We start from the raw sequence: 26,521 nt of genomic DNA on the forward strand, positions 1-26,521 counted from the left end.
CGAAGTGAGAGAGTGGCATGGACATATATACACTACCAAACGTAAAATAGATAGTGGGAAGCAGCCGCATAGCAGAGGGAGATCAGCTCTGTGCTTTGTGACCACCTAGAGGGGTGGGATAGGGAGAGTGGGAGGGAGGGAGATGCAAGAGGGAAGAGATATGGGGACATATGTATAACTGATTCACTTTGTTATAAAGCAGAAACTGACACACCATTGTAAAGCAACTATACTCTAATAAAGATGTTAAAAAAAAAACAAAACTGAAAATAGAGCTACCACATGATCCAGCAGTCCCGATCCTGGGCATATATCCAGAGAAGATGAAAACTCTAATTCGAAAAGATACATGTACCCCAATGTTCATAGCAGCACTATTTACAATACAGTAGCCAAGACATGGAAACAACCCAAGTGTCCATAAACAGATAATTGGTTTAAGAAGATGTGTATATACATAATGGAATATTACTCAGCCATAAAAAAGGAATGAAATGATGCCATTTGCAGCAACATGGATGGACCTAGAGAAGTGAAATAAGTCAGACAGGGAAAGACTAACGTTATATCACTTATATGTGGAATCTAAAAATAATACAAATGAATGTACATACAAAACAGAAACAGACTCACAGACATAGAAAACAAACTTATGGTTGCCAAAGGGGGAAAGGGGGAAGGGATAAATTAAGAGTATGGGAATAAAGATACAAACTACTATACATGAAATAGATAAGCAACAAGGATTTACTGCATAGCACAGGGAACTATATTCAAAATCTTGTAATAGCCTCTAATGGAAAATAATCTGAAGATATATGTGTGCGTATATATATAATCTGAAAAAATATATGTGTGTGTGTATATATATACAACTGAATCACTTTGCTGTACACCTGAAACTGACACAGTATTGTAAATCAACTATACTTCAATTAAAAAACTGCACATTTCTGTGAATTGAGCTGATATTCTTTGCATGCTGCCCAGATGGTGCACTTCTAGAATGATAATCTGGCAGGTTACTTTGGGGTTTACCAGTAAAATGGGATTGACCAGAAGATCTTGCCATTTTTATTCCCATCTGCAGTCTCTTCTATATCATCTTGCCCTTTGAACATTATTTCTGGATGCTAAAATTTCAGGGGAACTCCAGGAGGGCAAGGAAGAACCCAAGTCCTGTGCGTTGGCTCTTGGTGCATCAGCTTGGATGGAGGAGAACTTGGAGTTAGCAGCAGATGGAGAGGCATGCTTTTTACAGTCTAGATATGGGCATCACCTTCTGCCGTCACCAGACATCATTGTTTGAGGAACATGCTAACAGTAGCCGTGGTTCTCAGCCTTGGCTGTCTGTCAGAATCACCTGGAAAGCTGTTAAAAATTCCAGTGCCTAACATGCATCTTATACCAATTAAATCTACCTCTGGGCTGGGATCTATGCTTCAGTAGTTTTTAAGCCTCCGCAGGTGATTGTAACATGTAGACGAGGCTGAGAACCCTCGAATAGAGGCTTTACCGGGAGGGGTTAAGTTGGTTGGCTGATGCAGAAGTTTGGCTTTCACAAGCAAGCTGGTTGTATCTCTGGTTTATCTTGGCTGATTTTTGACTGTAGTAACACTGTAGCAAGATCAGAGGTAGTCATCTGGGTGTGACTGCTTTTTCAGAAGTGTGTGTTTGAGGGGCAACTGTGTTTTGCTTGTGAATCAGTGTGTGCTTGTCTTCATAATGCTCTTACCAATGGTATTCCTCACTCTCTACGAGAAGGGAAGGTAGGTAATGTGTGCATTAGTGTTGTGTGTGTTGTGTCCACTTCATTTGGTGTCACTGTTCATTGTGTTCAGTTTGAAAAGCAGGTAATTGACTTTCCTGTAACTTTCAGTGAAAAATCATTTGAAAAGATCAGATTACTTGGGAAGAAAACAAAACTCAAACTTCCATTGTAAAACTAAAACAGCAAAATTCAGGAGATTTTAAAGACAGCAAGCCAGACTGAAATGTCTAGAACCAGTGTTTCTGGCTAGCTAAAAGATTCTAGTGTGACTCTCTTTCTACCTGTGTGTACACGTAGTCTCCAATTTTAGAAATTCCTGGCCTGTTGTGTACAGTTCCCCTTAAGAGTGCCGAAAGATCCTGACTAGGGTTGCCAGATAAAATATAGGGTGTCCAGTTAAATGTGACCTTCAGATAAACAATAACTATTTAGTATAAGTACCAAATATTGCATGAGACACACTGACACTAAAAAATGATCTGTTTATCTGAAGTTCACTTTTAACTGAGCATCTTGCATTTTTATTTTCTAAATCTGGCAACCCTGTGGAGGTATGGGCTAGACTCGAGGGCTGTTGCGCTGTCCAGTTTTTCTGGGCTGGGTCTCACTGTGACCTTGCTTCTTACTATATTCCTGCAGAGAAGCTGCCACTCAGTTTTCCATCCCAAACTCTTATTTTGTTGTTTTTCCTATATGTTTAATAGGTTTTCTCATCTTTGGTGTTAGAATTGAGAGAGACTTGAAAATAGATATAGACATGAAAAATCAGTTCTTAAATTCTGACTGGTAGAAGCAATGCAAATCAAGACCTTATACTTACAGGCACTTAAGCCCAGTGGCAGGTGTAGTATGTTGTATTTTGGAGTACTTTTCCACCATGTGGGAGACACAAGTGTCCTGTTGCCCTTAGAAACCTGGGCAGGTGGCCTGCCCCCTTGGGTACTTGTCTGGCCTGGTTTACTAGAAAATTCCACTTCCAGTCAAGTTAAAGCTGGCTGGCTTTCACCTGCCTCTCCAGAGACTGACCTTCACCTCCCCTTCTCCTGAGGTTCCTTTTGTTGGCCTTAAAGGGCTCTGTCAGTTACAGAGTGGAGAACTTATTGGAGAACAAGCTAAAGAGTGGAGAACTTCTCCCAAAGTTTTCAGTCAAATCAAATCATCTAATGCTTGTAGGTGCCCCATGAGGAATGTATTTTTACTAGGACTTTGGATATGCATTCTGTTTGAGGTAGGCAATTTTTCTCACTGACTTTAAACCAAGTTTTATGTAGAAAAAAGTATATATATATATGAGATTTTTGAACACATCCGTTATCTTTTGTAGAAGAGAATCCTGCATAATTTTGAACGAATAGAAAAATAGGGAAGTAGAATGAGCACTTGTATATTAATCATCTATACTTAAACATTTTGCCATATTTTCTTCAGACTTGTGAAGCCAGGGTTGAGACCCCTTTTGTAACCCCCCTTAATCCAATTTCTCTGCCCGTCTCCCCAGCCACTCTCCCAAGGTTTTTGTGGGGCTCCATGCACACCTACAGGAAGGTCACTTGTGAATGGTGTCATCTGTGTATTCCTTGACAGTGTATAGCATGGGTTTTCTAAACCCTGTACAAATGGTATTACCATATAAATATTGACAGTCATATCATTATAAATAATACTAGTATTGTCTGTTCCTTTCCAGTTTTTACATCTCATTCTCTTCTAACTGCATGGCCCCAGACCTGTAGTACATGCAGGGAAATGTGAGTGGCCATGGGTATTCTTAATCTTGCTTCCTGAAGTTTCACTATTCCATATGAAGTTCGCTGGAAAATTCTTGATGTCCTGAATTTGATTTCCTTCTATTCTAAATTAGCTCAGAGTTGTTTTCTTTTTCTTTTCAAAATCAAGGATGCCTGTTGAGCTTTATCATGATACTTTTCTGTGTCATTCTGTATCACTTTGAGATTTTGAGATATGACGGTTTTTCTCCTTTAGTGTATTAGTGTGCTAGATATCACAGATAAATTTTCAGATGTTATATAATTCTTGCATACTTGGAATAAACCCTGCTTAGTTACCTGGTTTATTTTCACAAGTTGGTTAATTAGATGTGCTAATTTTAGTTTTACTTTTTAGTCTATCCTGTTATTGATTTTAATTTAATTGTATTATAGAAAGTGAACATGGTCTGTATAATAGTATTACTTTGAAATTTTTTGAGAAATTTTCTCTGTGAATCATCAGTTTTTGCGAATGTATCATGTGTCTGAAAAGGGGATGTGTTGTTTTTGTTGGGTTCTGGGATATAGAGAGTCAGGGTTGTTACTTGTTCCAGTCACTATGTGTTTATTTGCTTGATCTACAATTTCTAATAGAGGGGTATTACTTATCTCCTATCATTTAACTTATTTTGTCAGTTTTTGCTTTATGTATTTCAAGGCTAAGATGTTAGTTGCATTCAAGATCATGATCATACCCAACACCTCCGTTAAGAAATAAAACATTAGAAATACATTTGCAGCCTCCTGTGTGCCTTCTACCTTCCCCTTATGTGAAACTGTTTATTAATCCCATGTACTTCTTTATACTTAGGTATAAAATCCCTAAATAATGTATAATACAATTATGTGTTTTAAAAGTCTAAAAGTGGCATCCAACTGTGTGTATTTTTTGGCAACTTTTTCTCTCAAAATTATATTTGCTAGATTAATCTGTGTTGGTATGTATAGCTCCAGGTCATTCATTTTAATGTCTGCATAGTACTACTTCAAGTGAATATATCACTCAATATTTGTTTATCGGTACTGCTGTGATGGAAATTTATTTCTATTTTTCACTACTATAAATGGTGCTTCCTCAAGTATTCTTTTAAACATTTGTGTTCATGGTAAACACCCCACTTGGGTTAAATTTTGGAGTAGAATTTCTGGTTTTATTTATGTGTAACTTTCAATTTAGTAGATGTTGTCAAAATGAATTTTCAAGTGATTGTAACAGTTAATACTTCCATCAGCAGTGTGGAATTCTCATTCTTGTTCCTCACCAGTAGTTAGTATTAGCAGACTTTTTAATACTTTCAAGTTTGTTAGGTGTGAAATGGCATCCTATTGTAGTTTTAATTTGCATTGTCCTGAGAACAGGTGAGATTGTGTGTCTGTTTATATGTTTATAAAAAGTCATTTGGAGCTCTTCTTCCATGAATGTACTATCCATTTGCCCATTTTTCTATTCGTTGCTTTTCTCATTTCTTTCTAGTACTTGTTTATCCTGGATGCTAATCTTTTGTACTTCCTATGTTTTGCAAATGTCTTCTCCATGTGTGTGGCTTATCACTTTCTAGGGGCATCTTTTAACATACATAGTTTTGGTAATTTTAGTGAAACTGAATTTAAAACATGATTTTCTTTTTTTAAAAAAAGTCTTGCTTAAGAAATCTTTTTGAATTTCAATGTCATAAAGATACTCTAATGTTCTTCCAAAGTTTTTTCTGTCATGCTTTTCACATTTAGATTTTTAATCCACTGGAATTGATTCTCATGTGTGGTTTGAAATATAAATATTTTTCTTAAATTTGGATTTAGAAATAGTCTATCCTTCCCTCACAAATTTCAGTACACCGTCAGTTCTCACATTTAGTTTCCATATGTGCATGCCTCTATTTACAGACTTTCTTTTCTGTACTGTTTTATGGTCTACCTTGTTATCTATTAATCAGGACCAGAGTTTCTTAATTGCAATTCTTTCTTATTATCCTTTTTTTGTTTCATGCTGCATTTTTAGTTAATTATTTAGTATTATCTTTTATTCACAAATTCTTTCCTTGACTGTGCCAGAGTTTATCCAGCTCTTAAACTTTTCAGTGACTATATTTTACATTTCTGTTATTTCTAAATTTGTAGTTACCTATTGTTACTTCTTTTTATGTATTTTTTCTTACTGTGCTATTATTGTTTATAATGGTTGTTATTCTTTCATCTTGGTAAGAATTCTAAACATTACTAAAATATTTTAAATGTTTAACATTTAAAATTTGTATAATTTTCTCTTCCAGTTGTTGATTTTGTTGCCTGTCTTGATATTTAGGGTTTCTTCATGTGTGTTGGAAGTTTCATTTGAAGGCTCAGGGTATATAGGATGCTTTTTTAAAAGAAAGTTTTCCCTTCCCCTTTACACTTGTCTGTTTTACACGTGGCTCATCTGGTTCTTACAAGACTCCCGGACCAGAAGTTGGTCCAACAATGGTGTTTTGGGGTTCCCAGCCCAAGGTGGTGATAGGGACTTGAAGCTCTAGTCACTGGGGACAGGGATGGACAGGGCTTGGGAGTCTGGTCTCAATCCCTGCCTATAGCCTCCTGTTTAAGCCCCCAGGCAGCAGTTGACAACAACTACTTCTAGGTTCCCTTTACCATCCAGGAACCCCACCTCGTCCCTTTTTCTAAGCAGCAAGCCTAGCCTGGCGCTGTTTTCCTGCCCCACAGAGGGCCCTGTTAGCCCCGCTGCTCTGCAGTCGCCTAACTCCAGGCCATCCTGCCCGCCTCTGGAACTGGGGCTCAGCAGGCCCAGAACTTCAGGCCCAGAGCACCACTTTGCTGCTCTAGTCCATTTCTTGTTTCTCCAAGATGTCATCCTGTTTTAGTACTCACCTGTGACTCTTAACTTTCTTGCTTTTTACTTTAGATGTCATTGCTGTGCAGGTTAAGGAGGGAACTAAAAAATGTGAACCTATAACAACTGAAGTCTATTGGGTCACTTAACTTTTTTGGAAACCTGGTTGGAAAGGCCCCTTACTTGTTCTAATTTTTCTCATACAGCTACCCTATCCATGCTAGTCCATCTTTCATAGCAAAGAAAAAAATGTTCATTTCACAGCTTTGGCCCATCCTCCTCCTCCCTGCCCCCCGCCCCCAAATCTTTAAGGCATTACTGTGCCACTTGGTAGCAAGTTTCAAGTTTCAATAGGAACTGTAATGACTGCCACCTAGTGGCAGGCATTGGGTACTTCCAGTTGCAGCCTAAATTTTATACTGACAGGTTGCGTGCCTCTGTAGATTGGTTTCGTAGCTTTCAAAACTACAAAGATAGATTTAAAATGGATAACCGACAAGGACCTACTGTATAACACAGGGAACTCTGCTCAATGTTATGTGGCAGCCTGGATGGGAGGGGAGTTTGGGGGAGAATGGATACATGTATGCTTTGCTGTGCACCCGAAACTGTCCCAACATTGTTAATTGGCTATACTCCAATATAAAATAGAAAGTTAAAAAAAAAATGTATATATGTGTAACTGAATAAAAAAATAATTTAAAAAAAAACTACAAAGATAGAAAGGGGGAAATAAAGTTTAGTGAGCTTGTATTCCTGGAGTTCAAAATGGCTTAGTATCTCCATTTTAGCAGAACAGAAAATAAGGGGAAGAGAAGAGGACAAAGAGAAAAGGCAAGTTATCCAAGCATTGGCAGCTAGAATTTGATTTAATGACTGGTTTTCCCCATGGTGAGCTGTCCATTAAATGGTGCCGGGTCCTGAATACCTACCTTGGGAACCCAGGTAAATGTCAAAGAAACATAGCCATAAATTCGCTGACCTTTGTACGTATTTTACATCGTCACCCAAAGACAAAGAGACTCAAATTGTTGTTCTGAGCTCATTTTATGAGTATTAAAGGATATAAATGTGTTGTGTTTTCCCCCCTCCATTTATCTTCTTCCCCAAGCCCTGTTCTGTCTATATTGGCTGGTGAGACTCCATTCCAGTTATTTAAAGCTTCCAAAATGGTATGAGCCTCTAAATAGTAAACTTGGCTGGAAGCAACATACGTGTTTATCACCTATTGCTGCAATAATGCTGTATGACAAACCATGCTAAGATCCAGTAGTTTTCAATAATAGGCATTTATTTGCATGGGTATGAAGGTCAAATGTGGTTCAGCTAAGCTAGACTGGGCTCTTTAAGGCTGTGCATAGACTGGGCTTGGCTGCCGACTCTGGCGAGGGTTTAGGTCTGCACAGCTGTCTCTCTGGGACCCAGGCTGAGTCAGTAGTAGCTGCCTAGGGTATGTCCTTCTCTTGTGAAATAGCAGGAGTGCAGGAAGCAAGCCAGACTGTGTGCAAGCAAATGTAAATGCTCCTTACATCGTGTCAGTTCACGTTCTGCTCACCAAAGCCAAAAGCCATAGGAAGTATTCTGTTACATCCCAAGCAGAAAGGGGAGGTGGAAGTGGATGCATATTTGCGAATGGTGCCCTAGTTTTCTACACCTGCATATAAAATAACTGAATGAAATCGAATGAAGTCGTTTAAGAAAATAAAGTCTTAATGAGTGAATACCGAAGTTATAAGTGCCAAAACCTTCTTAGACATTTCAAAGATGTACGCCTTGAGAAGCTTTTTAAGGCTAGAAGTGTGTGCCATTTACTTTCTTTCTTTTTTTTTTTTTTTAATTATTATTTATTTATTTATTTATTTTTGGCTGTGTTGGGTCTTCGTTTCTATGTGAGGGCTTTCTCTAGTTGCGGCAAGCGGGGGCCACTCTTCATCACGGTGCGCGGGCCTCTCACTATCGCGGCCTCTCTTGTTGCAGAGCACAAGCTCCAGACGCGCAGGCTCAGTAGTTGTGGCTCACGGGCCTAGTCGCTCCGCAGCATGTGGGATCCTCCCAGACCAGGGCTCGAACCCGTGTCCCCTGCATTAGCAGGCAGATTCTCAACCACTGCGCCACCAGGGAAGCCCCATTTACTTTCTTATACCCAGTGCTTAGTTCAGTGCCAGGCTTATAGAGATACTAAACACAGGGATGAAAGAGCTACCAAGCAAACTGGCGGCCTTGAAGAATTGGGATTTTCTCCCATCTTTTATTATTGGCATTTTTATATTTCTGCCTGAAAACATCCTAAATATTCTTGAACAAGGAGAGATATTGAAATATGATAATTCCTAAGTTCATGGGATTTTTCCCTTTTAGTGTCAAATCTTGTATTTTTCTGATATGGGAACTAGTCATCTCCCTTCTATACGTACATAGAACAACATAGTACGTAGATCCATTGATTTACGTAACTTCTACGTGGCCTCATCCTTTTGGAAGAGGCAGGATGGACCTCCTGCCCCAAATTTGATTCAGATGCCAAAATTGACTATCCTCCCTCTCTGTCTCACTCTCACTCTCTTACCCCCCCCGCCCACACACACGCACACACACACACACACGGGAAGGTTTATCACTAGCATACGTGGGGGTTTATGGTGTTCACGGGGTGGAGACGGTTAGGGCTGGGCTGAGGATTCTGCTCGCGGGCAGTGGCTTGTGTGTTCGAATTTCTTGCTAGTGTCAAAGGCTTTCTAATCAGATTGCCCAGATGTGGGGCACAGGGGAGACGGTAGAGGTGAAGCTTAAGAAGCTGTCAGCAGTCAAAGATCAGAAAATGAAGTTAGACTCCTTATTAAACGTTTCCCAGCACGTGTGTGATTGTTGAAGGCCCGCTGATAGACGGCGCTGTACTGACATTGTCTTGTTGTGCGGACCGGCTGGCAGCTGCTGACTTTGATTTCACCCCACTTTGTTCTCTTGGTTTCTGCTGTTTCTGATGGGTACCAAGACAGCCATCCCTTTTCCAGATGGCAGAGTTACTGTGGACTGTGTTGTTGATGGGCATCTAGTGAGGAAACTGATGTGGAGAAGCTACAGTGCACCCAGACCAGGCCGCCCACTTTGCTTATTAAATATGAGAGCTCAAATTTGACTTTATTCTTAGATATTGGAGCAAATGGTCTGTGATGACTTTGCCTTCCATGACCAGCGCCGTTATCGTGAACGTTAGAGATGGTTGGAGGAAGTTCCTGCATTCATTCATGGATGAGTTTGTTTGCGTGTTTATTCATCTGTCAGTAACTGGCATGTTTTCCGAAATGTCATTTATTATGTACCAGTGTTACTGACCAGGGTTCTTGACCTCCTTTATCAATAGAAATTGATCAGAGGCCAGATGAGAAATTCAGGCAAGTCTTTATTGGGACTTCTGCTGCAGCAGGAGGGAGGGGAAAACAAGTAACAGATTCCCTTGCTCCCTGAGGGAGGATGAGCTTGGCCCTTAAATGGGGTGAGAGTAGGGGCGGATTGGCGGGTCAGGCTGGAGAAGTGGCCTGGGTGGTCGGCCCCACCTCCTTGGTGGTGCTGTGTGCAGGGTGCATGTGTAATACCCTGCTTTTCCTCCCGACTCCTTAGAAGTGGCCACTGGGTTTTTGGTCTTTTTGGTATCTTGTTCATAATTTGCCCCAACTGTGCATGTATGCAGTTATTTTTAGTCCCTTTAGTTTCTTTGTGTTCTGTTGCTTGAGGAGACATTTGTCCAGGTTGCAAGCACTGCAGCAGAGGGTCCCAGGTCTCAGCCTGTCTCACCAGCTCCTTAATTTGGGGCATATACTTATAGTACTTCTACTATTTTTTAAATTTCTTCTTTAAACCAATTGATTTTTTTTGCTTTGTTTTTACTTAAATAAAATTAACCTTCTCTTAAAGCAGTGATTCTCACACTTTAGCATGCCTCATCACTTGGAGGGCTTGTTAAAGCATCTTCCAAGTTTCTTATTGAGTAGGTCTGGGGTAGGCCTAAGAATTAGCATTTCTAAGAAGTTCCAGGTGATGCTGATGGTGCTAATCTAGGGACTAAGCTGTATCTTATAACAGTGTCTTATCAACACTGTCTTATGGCAGTAATACTCATGATAGCATGGGTTTTATGTGCTAGTTTGATTTCTTTTTCTAATGCACATAAAATAAATATTCAGCTGTTAAAGTCCAGCTGTCTGTTACCAAAAAAAAAAATGACCTCACTGGTGTGCATGCAAAACTTTGGAAACACTGAGTAGTTTACAAATATAATTCAGAGGAAGCGTCCTTTAAAACTGAAGGTACGTACTTGAACGTGTTTTTGAACAATATAAGGCAGTGGGTGAAGCCGATGTGAGACGCACACAGTGTACACGTTAGAGTCCGTGGGCAGGAATAGAGCTGCGGTTTTCATTTTGGGGGGACATCAGAAATTCTCTAATTCCCCAGCTGTGTGCATAATCCAGTTTTGCCAGTGTCATGTGTGTATGGTAGGGAGGGACTGGGATATATAGGATGTGTGTGTAAAGAGAGAGTATAAATGAAAACCAGATTTAACCACAAACTGGTGACTACAGGCCTGGAAGTCTCCATGGAGAAGATGGACAAATCATAGTCACATAACTTGCTGGAACCATCCATCATGACTCACACTGTTCATGTTGACCCCAGACTTAGCAAACCTCCCTGTGATTAAACATACCCCGTGCCCCTTTTAAAGAGTTAGGGAAAAATTTCCCAAGTTTACAAGTGATTCTAGTAATTGGGTAAAGCCAACAACCTTTAAAGTTCTTAGGCATTTTGAGTTTTGTTTATACCTGACGATGCTTACCCAACCATAAGAACAACAGTAACTCACAAAGAAACAAAACAAGCAAACAAAAACTCTGTGGAGGAAATAACACAGGTTCTTTGGGCTTGAATGACATCATTGGTACTGTGGTTGCATTGGTAGCATGTGGTTTGGGGGGAAGTTGTTCAACCTGTGCACCTCAGTCTTCCCGTCTGTAAAATGAGCCTCGATAAAAGATCCACCTTGTGTGATGTGAGGATGGCATGAGTTAACCTCTGTAAAGTGCTTAGAACAGTTCCTGAGAAACAGCACTCAGTAACGTTATCTATACCCTTATGTAATTAAGAGAAGCTCATTCAGTCAGTGATAAACTGCAGCAGTGGTTCCCACATACCGCCACGTTAGACAGATCATCTTTAACTTTGCTCTTGGTGAGGTGGAGAACACAGCCCTGTAATGGTATCTGGTGGAAAGGACGTTTTGTTGTTGTGAGCTAATCAAAAACAAAGGTTTGTACAGTAAAAAGGGTCACTACCAATTAGATCAAGTACTTGACTAGAAAGAACTATATTTTTATGGAGGGAAGTTCTTACTTATTTTCCCCCAGAATGTTGAATCCTGCCAGTCAGGATCCCTTTTCCTTTTTCTGTCTTTCCATATTATATAGTATTTTCTTAAAAGACATTCTTCAGACATCTTTTTTGTGGGCTAGATTATCTGAATCCATTTGTTAGTTTCCATTGGGGCTAATGAGGCTTCAAAGAAGTCTGCCTTTTTCAAGCCCTGGTAGTCCAAATCTCTATTCCTCCTTTTCACACATTCATAGAATCCCCAAACTACTGAATTTCAGGGTTGAGTTCTCTCTCTCTTTCTCTCTTTTTTTTTTTTTTGACCGTGCAACATGATATGCGAGATCTTAGTTCCCTGACCAGGGATTGAACCCGTGGCCCCTACCGTGGAAGCGCGGAGTCCTAACCACTGGACCATGAGGGAATTCCCAAGTTCTCTTTTTAAGAAACAAAAACATCCTTCGTGTTGAATGGAGACCTCTGCCTCCCCATCATCACCCCCAAGAGACAGGGAGGATTTGCCTTGGTCCACTCCAAGGCATTTGCAAACCCAAAACATGTGGAGGGAGGGGACGGTCACGAACAAGACACAATTGAAAACTACCAACCAACCGTGATTCGTTATTCTGTAACCTTTATATTCTCTTACCATTCTCTTATGAGCCCTCAAAGTGAGCATTCCACTAGTGAGGGTGTTAACTTCCTCCTTCTGTGTGCTGCCCAGAGATTGTATTTTGTCATCCCAGGAATGGGGGTGTGTTTTCTTGCCACCTGTCACACTGGGACTGTTGGCACAAATACTTGTTTGAGGAGGAGATGAATCAAGATTTACTGGGTGTTAGCTTTGCAGCGATCTTCATCAGTCTGTTGATGAGTCATAACTGTATCCGTCACACCCTTACAGGTACCATTTACACAAAATGAATCATTTCCAAATATATTCTATGCGATTTCTATTTAGGATGTAGACGTTATTCCCAAGGGGCATCAGATTTGCAGGAAGGTTGGTTTAGCTAAGCTTCCTTTGTTTACTGTTTAGAGACTTGGAATTGATTAAGGTTTAGATATTGATCATCATATAGGTTAGGGCTCAATATGTATACAAGATGCACACTTACTAAATTGTTTTATTCTTATTTGATCCATCTAGAGACTCTCTTATGCCTACATGATATTCTTTATATGATAAATGAGAAAATTATTATAACCAGAGTGACCTTTTTTCTTATATTTTAATGTTAGGTGTACATAAAGGAAATGGTATAGAAGGCGTAGAGGTTAAAGAATAGTTTTTCAGTGAACACGCTTGTTCCATCATAGCCCAACTCAACTCCTCCTCTCCTGGATGCCACCATTATCCCGACTTTTGTTAATATTATTTGCTTTACTTGTATAGTTTTTTCATTTGTGTACCTAGGACTAGGATTGTTGGGTAAGGAGGTATGAATATCTTCAATCTTATTAGAAAATGTCAAACATTTTCCATAGTGATTGTGCCAGTTTGCACTCCTGCCACAAGGGTGTGAGAGTTTCCATTGCTCCACATCTTCACCAGCAGTCAGTTTTGTCCAGCGTGATTCCTGATTACTATTGAGAATGAGCACCATTCAATTCATCTGTTACTTGTATGTCCTCTTTTTAGAGTGTCTATTGACATTTTTGTCTATTTTTCATTTTCCATAGTTTTTTAGGAACTATTTACATATATTTATACTAGATCTTTATTTGTTCCAAGTGTATTCTCCCACTCCGTGGCTTGTCTTTTCTCTCTCTTTATGGCATATTTTGATGAAAAGAAGTTCTTAATTTTAATACAGTCAAGTTTATTAGTTTTTTTTCCTTTATATGGGATGCTTTTTTGAATCCTAAATTCCTTCCTGCCCTGAAGCTATAAACATATTACGCTATGTTATCTTATAAAATACTTACAGTTCCGCTCATTATATGGTATAAAGTTGGGATCCAGTTTTCATGTGAATATCCACTTCTCCCAGCCAATAGTTATTGAAAAGACTACTCTTACTCTAAAGAAAGATCTTTTGTGCTACTTCTGTCATATCTAGTGACCATAAATTTATGTTATATTTCTGGGCTCTCTAGTCTATTTGTCTGTCTGTTATTCCTCTTTTAGTACCACACCACCTTAATTAGGTTGTGATATGGAAAGGTAATTCTTGTTAGATGGTAAGGCAAGTTGTCTTACTTTGATATTTACTTGGAGTTTCTTGGCCCTTACTGGCTTTCTGCATGTTCGTGCTTCAGTAAACATTTTAGAATGAGCTCCTTAAGTTTGAACAAAACAAAAACCCTTAGAAATGTTGAATGGGATTGCATTGAATCTGTAGATCAATTTGGAAAAATAAACATCTTTACAATATTGAGTCTTATCAAAAACATGGCTTGCTCACTTTCTGTGTCTTTCTTGGTAATATATTTCAATATAGTGTTTCTATTTTCTCATATGAAGTCTTACCTATTTTTGGTAAGGTTCTAAAGTACTTTATGCTTTTAGAGGTACTGTGTCAAGTGTTCTTTGTTAAACTGTTGCTAATATCAGGACTGTTGTATACTGATTTAATATCCAGCAACTCTACTAAACTCACATATTAATTCTAACATTTTATCTGCAGAATCTTTTGGAATTTTCTAAATACACAATCATAGTGAATAATGGCTTTATTTTTTCCTTTATTATATATAAAAATATGTGTGTATGCACATGTGTTTTTCTTTTTTTCTTGTCCTACTGCATCTGCTAGTGCCCTTAGGAAAACAATGAATAGAAGTGGTAGTAACAGGTATTCTTGTGTTATGCTGAATCTCTTAGGGAAAACATTGAAAAGTTAAATACTTGTAATATTTAAAAATGAACATACTATAGAGTTAACTTTTTTCTTTTTGGTATGAAAATTCTGATTCTGAGTTTTAACCCGATGTATAGATTCATGTAACCACCACCATAATCAGAACAGAGAATAGTTACATCACCTTCAGAATTCCTTTGTATGCTGCCCCTTTGTAGTCTAACTTTGGCTAACTTCTGGCCATCTTCTGGCCCATCTCTAACTTCTGGCCACTGCTTCTCTTATCTGTTCTTCATCCCTATGGTTTTGCCTTTTCCAGAATGTTATATAAATGAAATTAAACAAGAGTTTACCTTCTGAGACTGACTTCCTTCACTCTGCATAATGCCTTTGATATTCGTCTTTGTTGATGTATCAATAGTTCATTCCTTATTATTGCTGAGGAGTATTGCATTCTGTGGATATACCACAGTTTATTTATACATTCACCCATTGAATTATGCATGATTTTAGCTCTGCAACTTATTCAGCTTCCTTGGATAAGCTGCTTCTCCATGCATCAGTTTCTTCATCTGTAATGGGGATAATGCACCTACATCATAGGGTTATTGTGGGGACAAAATGAGTTAATACATATGAAATACTTAGATAAGGCCTGATATATAGTAAGTGCTCAGTAAATGCAATCCATCATTATTGTCCCCAATATTAGTAAAGATTTTGAGGTAGAAAACTCGACAAGTTCAAGAAATAGCCAGAAAGCCAATGTGCCTGGCATGAAGTGAGAGGGGAAGGTGGCATGTAGAAGGTATGCAGGTGTAAGGTCATGAAAGGCCTTATGGACTGCAGCAGGGAGTTTTGATTTTACTCCAAGTGGAAAGCCAGGAATGAGACATGATCCAATTCATGCCTTTAATAGATCATTCAGGCTTCAGTGAGGAGAATGAGTTAATGGTGGTGGTGGGAATGAAAGCATATTACCGCGGTGCGCGGTGGTCCAGGGAAAAGATGGTGGTGGTTTGGACCATAGTGGTGGTTGTGGGGTTGGTGAGAAGTGGTTTGATTGAAGGTAGGGTTTGGATGTAGAACCCACAGAACTTGCTGAGGGATCGTAGTTCAGTGGAACACATTTCCCATCAGAGTAGTGGTGTGGCTAGTCATAATTATCAACGGCAACACTCCTGTCTCTCACAGCTTTCCCAAAGATTCTCCTCATCCACTTTTTAAAAAAATTTTTTATTGGAATATAGTTGATTTACAGTGTTGTGTTTCTGCTGTACAGCAAAGTGAATCAGTTATACATATACATATATCCACTCTTTTTTAGATTCTTTTCCCACATAGGCCATTACAGAGTATTGAGACAAGTTCTCTGTGCTATACAGTAGGTTCTTATTAGTTATCTATTTTATATATAGTAGTGTGTCATCGGCTTTTGAATTGAAACCTAAACTTTCATGCCTGAATTTCTGGAATCCATCTGAAGAAATAGCATGACTTTTCATACATTTTTAAATGACATCTAAATGACTTTCTTACTCATAATCACAGCCCCAAACACATTTGTGTTAAAAAAAAAAAAAAAAAAAAAGGCGACTTATCCCACAGCAATTTTTTCTTCTAGCGTTTTGCTTTGTGGTTCTTTGCAGCCTGTATAGTGCTGTGACCGACCCCACATGCTTAGTTGTCCTGCTGGAAATAAAGTCGTCCCGGGTGCTTCATGCTTTGCCAGGGGGATGGTAGTTTTAGTGGTTGGCAGGAGTTCCTGTGTACACTTAGGACTTATTGTTGGAATAAACATTATTAGACTTAGACGAAAATTGGACCAGAAATTTATTTTTGTCCTCCTTTCAACCTCAACTCACCCTAGAGTCTCTCATCCACATGACAAATGGTCTTGACTTTCTGAAGTGATCTAAAGATTAAAATCAGCCCTGGGTGCTTGCTTATTCAAATGGAGATTTCTTCTTTTTCTTTTGGAAACAGTTAAAAATAGAGTTCTGTAATCTCACATAGAGAAGTTTTCTTTTATTTCCTGTGTGTCTGCTCTTAACATGACTGTATTTGTTCTCTGTGGGGCTTTAACTCCTCCTTAAAGACAAACACCGGACCTGGTCTTTATCTGGAACACTTATCATACCTTTTTTTTTTTTTTTTTTTTAACCCTATCCGATCTGCTTAATTTGGGACATCTCATAATTCAGGATTTGCTAAATCGGAGTAAATCTCCCTTCTATTCTGAGCTTCTTGCTCTGTTTTGCCCCCGTTTTCATTATCTCTTATCAGGTTAATGTCAAACTATGGTATTTATTTACTCAGTTGACTTGTAGGAGGGCCTCTGGAATCTTGGAGATATTCACTTGAATTTTGTGCTTCTTTGTAATTGGCTTCTTTTGTGATCTTACAGAATACCAAGCTGCTATTTTACACTTGAAGAGGGAGCACAAAGAAGAAATTGAAAACCTGCAGGTATATCTCTTTGATTCTACTGAACTGGTTATTTGAGACTGATAACTTGGTTTTCTCATGTGCCGAAGTAAATACTCTGCTTTTGTTGACATATTTACCTAGACAGCATCTGCACCTTGCACCTGCCACCGGGCCTTGAGTTTATCCTGGGGATGAAAGCCTTGAACTCCATTTTTAATAGAATTCAATTCCTATTGTTTTTTAAAAAAATACCACAAATGCATTTGGGAAAAGGATTTGATTGGAGAAAATGATGGTTTTATTTGGAAAGCAGGCAAGAAGATAAGAGTATTTAGACTTTTACTGTTTATAAGAAGGCTTTGAAAAATTGTTTCCTGTGCACCGTGCGAATTATTTTGTTGGGCATCCTCCCAGCCATGTGTTCGTATCTGTCTGTCGCTTAGCATATGTCTGCAATGTGATGTCAAGCAGATTAAAGCACTTAAGGAGGTGGCCCTAGTAGGAGGAAGAGTTGTCCTGGGCCAGCCGTTCCATATCCCCAGGGAGTGCATGGAAGTTGCTGACTTGATCTCCTTTGTGAAGCCCAGAAAATCTGAGGGATCATTTCCTTTGTCCCACTCATTATCATTCCCGTATGTTTGGTATTTGCTTGCTGTGCCTGTAACAGGAAGTTTCAGAGTCTTAATTTCACATAACTAAACATTGAATCAGGCACTGTTTCTAGTTTACTGATGGCTGGGGTTGACCCCCGTATCTCAGGAGAGAATATTAGTGCAATTCAAATCAAACTTGGTTAGTTGTATAGTGCTTAACTCGTTACATGCTAAGTCAGTGAGTTTGTGGATCAAATAGTCTTCTTTCCATTAAGTGATAATATCCTTTTAAAAATAACTGTGATGGTGTACTGGATTGTATATGAAGTCACAGCAGGTAGCAAAAAGATCATTAAATAAGTCATACGGGGTATGAATACAGGCCACCCTTATCCAGCTTGGTTTAAGTAGTTTGGAGGAGAGAATGAGTCCGTTGCACACAGAAACAAAAAAGTGGAAAAGTACCTCTGACTCCTAGGGGACAAAGAGAGGGGGAGGCCCTTATCTCCTTTGTTGCCAAACGTTTTACAGAGACCTCGCTTTTTTCCTTTGTTCTGGTGTGTAAAAGATTCTCAGCTGTCTCGGAGAAGCTGAAGTAGGGATTAATTTAACAGGCAGATTGCTAAAGAGGGTGGTACAGAAGTGATTCTGTGAAAAGTTTTTTTTAACAGCTCAGCTATAAGAGTTAACACTACCTTCCTCAAGTTGTAGACCAGCCCTGGGAGGACTTTGACAGCTAAATAATATTCACAGGAACCACAGGTACTTACAATCTCCGGGTTCTTCCTTTGTGCTGGGCATTTTCCTAGGCATGTTCTGTGCATTATTTCATGTCTTTTCATCTCCACAAAAGTCCCATGATCTCACATCTCAAACTAGGAGAAGGTTGGAGAAGGGGAAGAGAAGAGTAAATGGAAGGGGAAAAAGTATATTGGGATCATGATCTCCACTTAAAATAAAGGTTAGACCAAGATATGATTGACAGTAGTAAACGTTAAAAAAAATGTTCCTAATTATACCTTCAGTTTTAAGTATCTCTGAAATAATTATGTTCTTGTAATGCTGTTAGTAAACTAAGAAAAGAAAAAAACAGTCCCATATTGATGATTGATACCAAGTTGCTGAAACCCTGTGGCAATGGCACGCTACTGCCATCAGCGTACAGATGGGGCGCAGTGTACCCCATCTGTACACTGAACTGTAGCTGGGAACTAGTCCAGCAGTCTGACAGCTCTCGATAGGAAACTGGCAACTCTTACTCCTCATCTGACCTAGAGAAGTGTCTTGTTGGCAAACAGAGAATTTTAAAGATTCAATTAGGAATAGTTTCAAATATGGAGAGATTTCTAGCTGCTTCTAAAAAACAATTGGAAAAGCTGGCAATGTTGGGCTTATTTTCCTGTATAACTTTAACCTGCTGGGATTAAGGAGCAGACGTCACTTCAACCAGGACACGTGTTCTCTAGTTTGCCACTGTCCCCATTGTGGGCCGTTTTCCCTGCCTGGCTCCTTTATGCTGTCATGAATCCCTGTTCTCTGGGAGATGTAGAAAATAACTAGGTGGGTAGCAATACCAACCAGTCAGAACAGACACAAATTTGTAAAACAACAACCCAGCCTGGCTGTACTCTTGGGGTACTCGCTGAATAATACCATCGCACCTGTTTTATTCCACAAAGGCACAAAGTCACATCTCCTGTCACAGGACTGGTTAAAGATAATTGGTGAGCAGCTGTTTCCTTACTCATTTCTTTATGTGGATTTCCACTTGCAGCCTTCATTGCCTGTTAGATTTTCTTTCTCCACTTAACAGGTCATGGAGAAGTCAGACGTGTTTCAGGACTTCTTCAAAATGCTTTTCTAGAATAAGAAAGATTCCATGCTTAAAGGATACAAGAAAAGTGATCCATTCTATCGCCATATACAAGATTTGATATGTATGACATTTAGTTTTTTGAGACTGTTTTCATAGACTTTAAAGAAACAGCGTGGTTCAACAGAGAACCTAAACTCAGTTTGCTATTCTGTTTTAGACCATAGATTTGTAGGGAAGTCATTTAATTGTTCAATTCCCCCACCCGGAAAATGGAATCCTTACCACTTTAAGTGATTTGATTGAAAGTTGAAACATTCAGCCCAGAGTCCCAAGGCTTGTAAATGGGGAGTCTGGAGTTTTAATCTCGTGCATGCTCTGTAGCCCACATTTGTGGAAGGCTGCGCTCTAGAAAGGGCTTGGTCCTGGGACCAGCTTTTCAAAACGCGTAGCAACTTAGATACATAGTCTCCCTGTAGTTCAAAAGCAAAAAATTATTGATGACTTGAATGAATCCATTTCCAAATTCCATCAATTTATATATACCTTCAACTCAAAGCACTTGGCTGACTTTTCTACTGAAAGCTCCAGCAGGAGAGTGGTTGCAGGTCAGACATTTTCCATGGCTTGACTATTTCATGTCATTTATGATTATAACCAGCAAAATTCTTAAATTTTGCCCAGTATGCCCTTTATTTAGCGAACTCTGCCTTAGAGAGTATATGATCGCTTCATGATATTCAGTATCATCTAGTTCAGTTTTCAGTTTTGAGTAATTCTGTGTTACTGATTTTATTTTTGAAAAAGTGGCACCTTACATTTACAGATACTTATTTGAGAAATTTTTGCTTGTGGTAGCCATTGCATAACAAGTTCATGGCCATTGGGTAGAAACATAGTTCACACCTGCCCTTTTAAGGCATGTGATAAAACTAATTCTACCACGGTATAAATGAAGAGTTTTTCCTTCAGGATTGTCTAGGAGCAAGGTTTGACAGTCACTATCACAGCTCTTGTGCAAAATCTTTCTCTACATAGTTGATCTTTGTCTTATCGTAGTCAGAGAACCAGGTGTGATACTATTTTATGTGTGACGAGAGTATGAAAGAACTCAGGTTTTTGAGTCAGGATTCAGTTCAACTCCTTGCACTGTGACATTAGGAAATTAATCAATGTCTCTGGGACTTCTCTCAGTTTCAGCATTTGTGCAATAATAATCTTATTGATGCACAAATAACAAATGTTGGCAAGGATGTGGAGAAAATGGAACCCTCCTACACTGTTGGTGGGAATGTAAATTGGTGCAACCACTGTGGAAAACAGTATGGAGGTTTCTCAAAAAACTAAATACAGAACTGCCATATGACCCAGCAGTTCCACTCCTGGGTGTATATCTGAAAAAAACAAAAACACTAATTCAAAAAGACATGCACCCCACTGTACATAGCAGCATTGTTTACAATTACCAAGATACGGAAGCAACCTAACTGTCCATCAACAGATGAATGGATAAAGATGATGTGATATATATATATATATACACACACACACACACACACACACACACATGCACATATACATACAGTGGAATACTACTCAGCCATAGAAAATAATGAAATTTGGCCATTTGCAACAACATGGATGGACTTAGAGGGTGTTATGCTAAGTGAAATAAGTCAGACAGAGAAAGACAATTACTGTATGATATCATTTATATGTGGAGTCTAAAAAAATAAGCCAAGCTAGTGAATCTAACAAAATAGACTCACTGATATAGAGAACAAACTAGTGGTTACTAGTGGGGAAAGGGAAGGGGGGAGGGGCAATATGGGTAAGGGATTAAGAGGTACAAACTATTATGTATAAAATGAATAAGCTAGTGGGAAGCAGCCACATAGCCCAGGGAGATCAGCTCAGTGCTTTGTGACCACCTAGAGGGATGGGATAGGGAGGGTGGGAAGGAGACGCAAGAGGGAGGAGATATGGGGATATATGTATACGTATAGCTGATTCACTTTGTTATAAAACAGAAATTAACACACCATTGTAAAGCAATTATACTTCAATAAAGATGTTTAAAAAAAAAAACATGCTCATAACACTGTAGAATGTAGTACTGATATTTAAGATAGATTAAACATTATTGAGTAAAAAAAATCAAGTTGCCTATTAGCGGTATGATTCCTATCATAAAAATTGTGTGTGTGCGCCTGTGTGGGCTCATAAATAGTGATTTGAAAATTTTATTTCCCATAATGTTTACAGTGGTTGCCAGGTTAGGATTTTTTTCTTTGTTAATTAGGCAGTTCTGAATTCCTTGAATTTTCAACATGCATATGTACTCGTTTTATAATCAAAAAAAAACTCAGTAAAGCAATATAATCTGTATAAATAATTCAATTTTATATGCTAAAAAAAATATAAATAAATAAGCTACAAGGGTATATAGTACAGCACAGGGAATATAACCAATATTTTACAATAACTATAAATGGAGTATAACCTTTAAAAATTGTGAATCACTGTGTTGTACATCTGTAACTTATAAAATATTGTATATCAACTATAGCTCAATTAAAAAAAATTTTTTTTAAATTATGATAATTTGATGATGCCTCCCTTCTAGGATTGTTCAATATGACGTATACCCGGTTACCAACACATGCTCAGTAAATACTATTTCTCATTCCTTTTGCCCTGCACAGGTCTCCTTGTAATTAGGCAGCTTCAGTTTAGAGTGGTCCTCAGGCTCTTTTGATTAAGGACTTCCCTGGGACTTTGACTTATTCTTTGAGGGTGACTTTTCCATGATCTTCCAGCTGTTCTTCGGTGTCTGTGCTCTATATCAGGGGCTCTAAACCGGGCTTTCCCAAAGCTCATTCTACTGAACGGTGAGCCTCTGAAATGCTCCTTGACAAAAGTATTTCATGGTCAAATAAATTTGAAAAATATCTTGTTCCCCTGTTAGAGCTTTACCATGAATAGAGAAGAATGGAGGGAGGGAGGGAAGGAGGACTGTATAGCTTGTTTCTCACATAATTCTTTTTTTCCTCCAAGTAACTGATGTTTCTGAACTGCTCTATGTTGATTCGTATAATCTTGTCTCAGTGTACAAGGCACATTCTGAGTTCAAGTTAAATCCTTTGAGTGGTCTCATCACCTTTTCATGCCATCAAGGTCCTGCTTATTAATCTGATTGTAGGCACCTGGGGGGAGAAGGTTTTTTTTCTGTCTTTGAAAGTACCCAGCAAAGTGCTTGGCACATAGATGATGCATAGATATTTCTTTGAAATATCTAACAAGCTATGATTCAAAAACATTAGCACCTAAATGTAATCAAATCCTCACTGTGTGCCCACCTTTGTTCTATGCATTTGGTGTTTGTATCATAAAGAGTAAATGTAGAAATATAAGCAAAGTAATAGATTTGTCCCCATTTTATAGATGACAAAACCTGAGTCTCCCAGAGACCATGAATTGTCAGAAGTCCTAGACTAGTAAGTGGGGGAACCTGAATTTGAATCCACCTAGATCTGTCTGACTTTGAAACCGATGCTCTTTCTATTAATCAATGCAACATTAATGGAAAGAATGTTGGATCTAGAAACAGAAGGTCTGGAGTGAGGTCTTACTTTGGGGACGAAGAACAATGTGAACTTCAGGCAATTTTTTGGACTCAGTTTCCTAATTTATAAAATGAGGGACGGACCAGGCCATATACTAATAGTACCTTTGAATTTTTATTATTGGCCCAAGCATACTTTTTAAAAAATTTCAATTTGTCCACCACAGTGTCCTTTCAGCCTTAGGGTTATGTAACTCAGAGTCTCCAAAGCCCTGTTATTTACACCCCCCTCCCCCGTTTTCCTTTTAGCTTCTTCCGGAGGTTCCCCTTTCTAACCGGGGTGTCTCTTCTCAGCTCTGCTTCCTTCCGTGGGACACTGTTTGGGTGTTCAGTGACACTCTGCCCTCGAGCTTCCCAGTGCTGATTAGGGTGCCTGAGTCAGTGAGGGGATGCAGCTCTCAGAATGGTAAATGCAGATTCTGTAGGAGGGCCAGTTCTTCTTTCTGACGGGAGAAAAGCATGAGGGATGGGTAGGACTTCTTTGGCTCTCGACTTCCTCAATTTTGAAAGTTGAAAAAAAACAATGCATGCCCCACATCTGGCTTTTGAGGAGCCTGGATAATTTAAGAATATTGTTTTTGACCAGCACTTTCAGCAGTTTGGAAGTCAGTGCCATGGAAATGACACATTGTTTTATTTGTTTTTAAATAATGTTCTTTGGGTTGTGGGACAGAAGAAAAAGAACTAGCCAACAGTCACATTTCCTTTACGGGAACCTTTTCTATTTACCCCATTCATCACAGGCACAGTCCTTCACTAAGGGGAAACTTGACTGAGCAATGGCCTCTGGCAGGCCCCTGCTCATTGTGCAACACAGGCACATTTCTAATCTGGTAACTCCTACTGTGAAATGATCCAGGGATGGGCGCCAAACTAGAAATTAACTTGCATTCTACCTCGTGGGCCCCCAGAGAACCAAATGGTATGTTGGCCTCCAGTAAGAGGAACTTGTAGACTTCCTTACTTTTCTCTCTCCAACCCACCCCACTGGTCCATTTCTAATAGTAAACACACTGCTGTTGAAACAAAATTGAGTACAAACTTGAGCTGATACAGCTAAATTTATAAAGACATGTACATCCTGAGCCTTTCCCATCTGTTATGTTCTTTGTTATCAACACAGCACATTTAAATCTATTAATTTATGGAGAATACTTTGAGGGAAGGGGAGTAATTTGTAGATTGATAAACAAAACTTTTGCAAATATGAAATATGATGATTTCATTAAACCCTTATGGTATTCCCCTAAGTGCCGATATTTCATTACTGAGATGCCAGGAAAGAAGACAAAGTGTTGGGAAATATTTTAATTTGTTGTTTCATTGTGTATATACAGTGCAATGTTAGGAGTTTAGTAGATTTGCTGGTTTGCTGGTGTTGAGGTGCCTCTTGGGCCCCTGGCTACCTAGAAGCTTGCAGATACATTTGGAGTTGAACTTTGATGGAAAACACAAAGCAATTAATTCCCTAGCTGACTTAGCCCAGGAGCCCTTTGTCTCAGCCTTCAAGATGCTGTCTTGCCCCATATAATTCCATTATTTTTCAAGCTGCATTTGCTGATAGAGGGAAACTGGTTGTAGAATGAAGAGTGTGTGCTTTACTTTCATTTGTATCATTGAGGCTGATGCCGGCTTTGTTTACCTCCTTCAGAGGCCATGGGCTCCAAACATCCCCATTGAGTCTTCTTTTTTTTTAATTGAAGTACGGTTGATTTACCATGTTGTGCCAATCTCTGCTGTACAGCAAAGTGACTCAGTTTTACACATACACAGACACACAGACACACACAGACACACACACACACACACACATTCTTTTTTTTTAATATTCTTTTTCATTATGGTTTATCCCAGGAGATTGAATATAGTTCCCTGTGCTATACAGTAAGACCTTGTTGTTTATCCATTCTAAATGTAATATTTAGTTTGCAACCCCAAATTCCCAGTCCATCCCTCTCCCACCCGCCTCCCCCTTGGCAAGCACAAGTCTGATCTCTATGTCTGTGAGTTGAGTCTGTTTCTGTTTTGTAGATAGGTTCATATGTGCTGTATTTTGGATTCCACATATAAGTGATATCAAGTGGTATTTGTCTTTTTCTGACTTAACTTCACTTAGCGTGATAATTTCTAGTTGCATCCATGTTGTTGCAGATGACATCATTTCATTCTTTTTCATGGCTGAGTAGTATTCCATTGTATGTATGTACCACATCTTCTTTATCCGTTCATCTGTTGATGGACATTTAGGTTGTTTCCATGTTTTGGCTGTTGTGAATAGTGCTGCTGTAAACCCCACCGAGTCTTAAACTCTGAACTTGAGTCACTCATGTGGGCCCAGGTGGTTATTTTTTTTTCAATAGTTTTTGACTTTAGGGGACAGGCTGATGTTGGAACAGTGACTTTTTGAATGTTGGCCTTTGCTTTTTAAAAAAATTTTTTAAATTGAAGTATAGTTGATTTACAGTGTTGTGTTAGTTTCTGGTGTAAGCTTTTGCTTTTTTGACTCTTCATGAGAAATGAGGAAGTGAATGAAGTACGTTGAGCCTGTGGGGAGTGCTTCCTTCTCCCCACACTTGTCCTGCCTTGCTTCATAATGCTGTGTGTTTTGTACAGTCGTGTACCATTGGGTGAGTAATAGGTTTTTTACCCATAAAGTAAGAGTACAGGACTAGGTAGTCTACATTTCCTTCTGAAGTTCAATTATTTCTGGCCTGGGAAGAGTGGGCCCGTGTGTCTGCCTCAACTCAACCCAGAAGTCTTTGAGGTCCCCTGGTCCCACATTACCTGCAGCAGTGCTGGGCAATGAGTCATAATATGATGAATAGTTGCTGAGCAGTATGACTGGATGTTGCTAGAAATTTTTTCATGACTCAAGGTATTTCAGTAGAAAGCTGTTTTAGAGGTAGCATTAGGAGAGCCAAAGAGTTCTTAACTTTATGGCGCCATCAAACACAATCCAAAGGAGTGAGTTTGCTCATGATCATGTCATTTAAAAAGTCACCCTTGAATCAATTTAAATGAGCACGTGTACTCTTAATTTGCCACAACTCTTCCCCACGTTCCCTGTTGTCTTGCTGATGTTGATTGCCAGGCCCTGTAGACATCCACGTTGGTGACCCCCCGGTATAGAGCTTGGAGAGGCTAAGTAAGAAAGTCCTCATCCTCTTTTCTCCATGGTTTCATGCGTACCAAGCAAACATCCTTTGAGCTTTTAGACCTTAGTGGGCTTTTACATTTCTTTTCTCTTCCTTTTTTCCTTCCTTCCTTATTCCCTTTCTTTCTTCCTCCCGTCCTTCCCTGAAAGGGCTATTGATGGAATAGAGAGGGCAGCTGTGTTGGAAGGGTGAGCAAGCGATAGCTCTTCGCGCAAAAACTTGGGTATGGTTGGTGTCCTACTACATTTTTAGGAAGCAATAGGGAGAAACTGTGTTTGATTTTCAGAGTTTAAATGCTGAGTACCCTTTGCTTTCTGACTTAATTGGAGATGGTTATGACCATTATTGTTGAATATGAAGTACACACTGCCAG

At 39.2% G+C, this 26,521-nt stretch overlaps 1 protein-coding gene across 4 annotated transcripts in view; it reads left to right on the plus strand.

The window, feature by feature from the left end:
- The window catches only part of FMN1 (formin 1), a 452,412-nt gene that overhangs the window by 167,440 nt on the left and 258,451 nt on the right, over positions 1–26,521 (plus strand). For all 4 annotated transcript variants that reach the window (XM_082384941.1, XM_082384939.1, XM_082384938.1 and 1 more), the window contains one exon: positions 16,940–17,001. In XM_082384941.1, coding sequence (XP_082241067.1) covers positions 16,940–17,001 — 62 coding nt within the window. The remainder of the gene's footprint in view (positions 1–16,939; positions 17,002–26,521) is intronic.

This window comes from Balaenoptera borealis (assembly GCF_965194805.1).
Source record: "Balaenoptera borealis genome assembly, chromosome: 3".
NCBI lineage: Eukaryota > Metazoa > Chordata > Mammalia > Artiodactyla > Balaenopteridae > Balaenoptera > Balaenoptera borealis.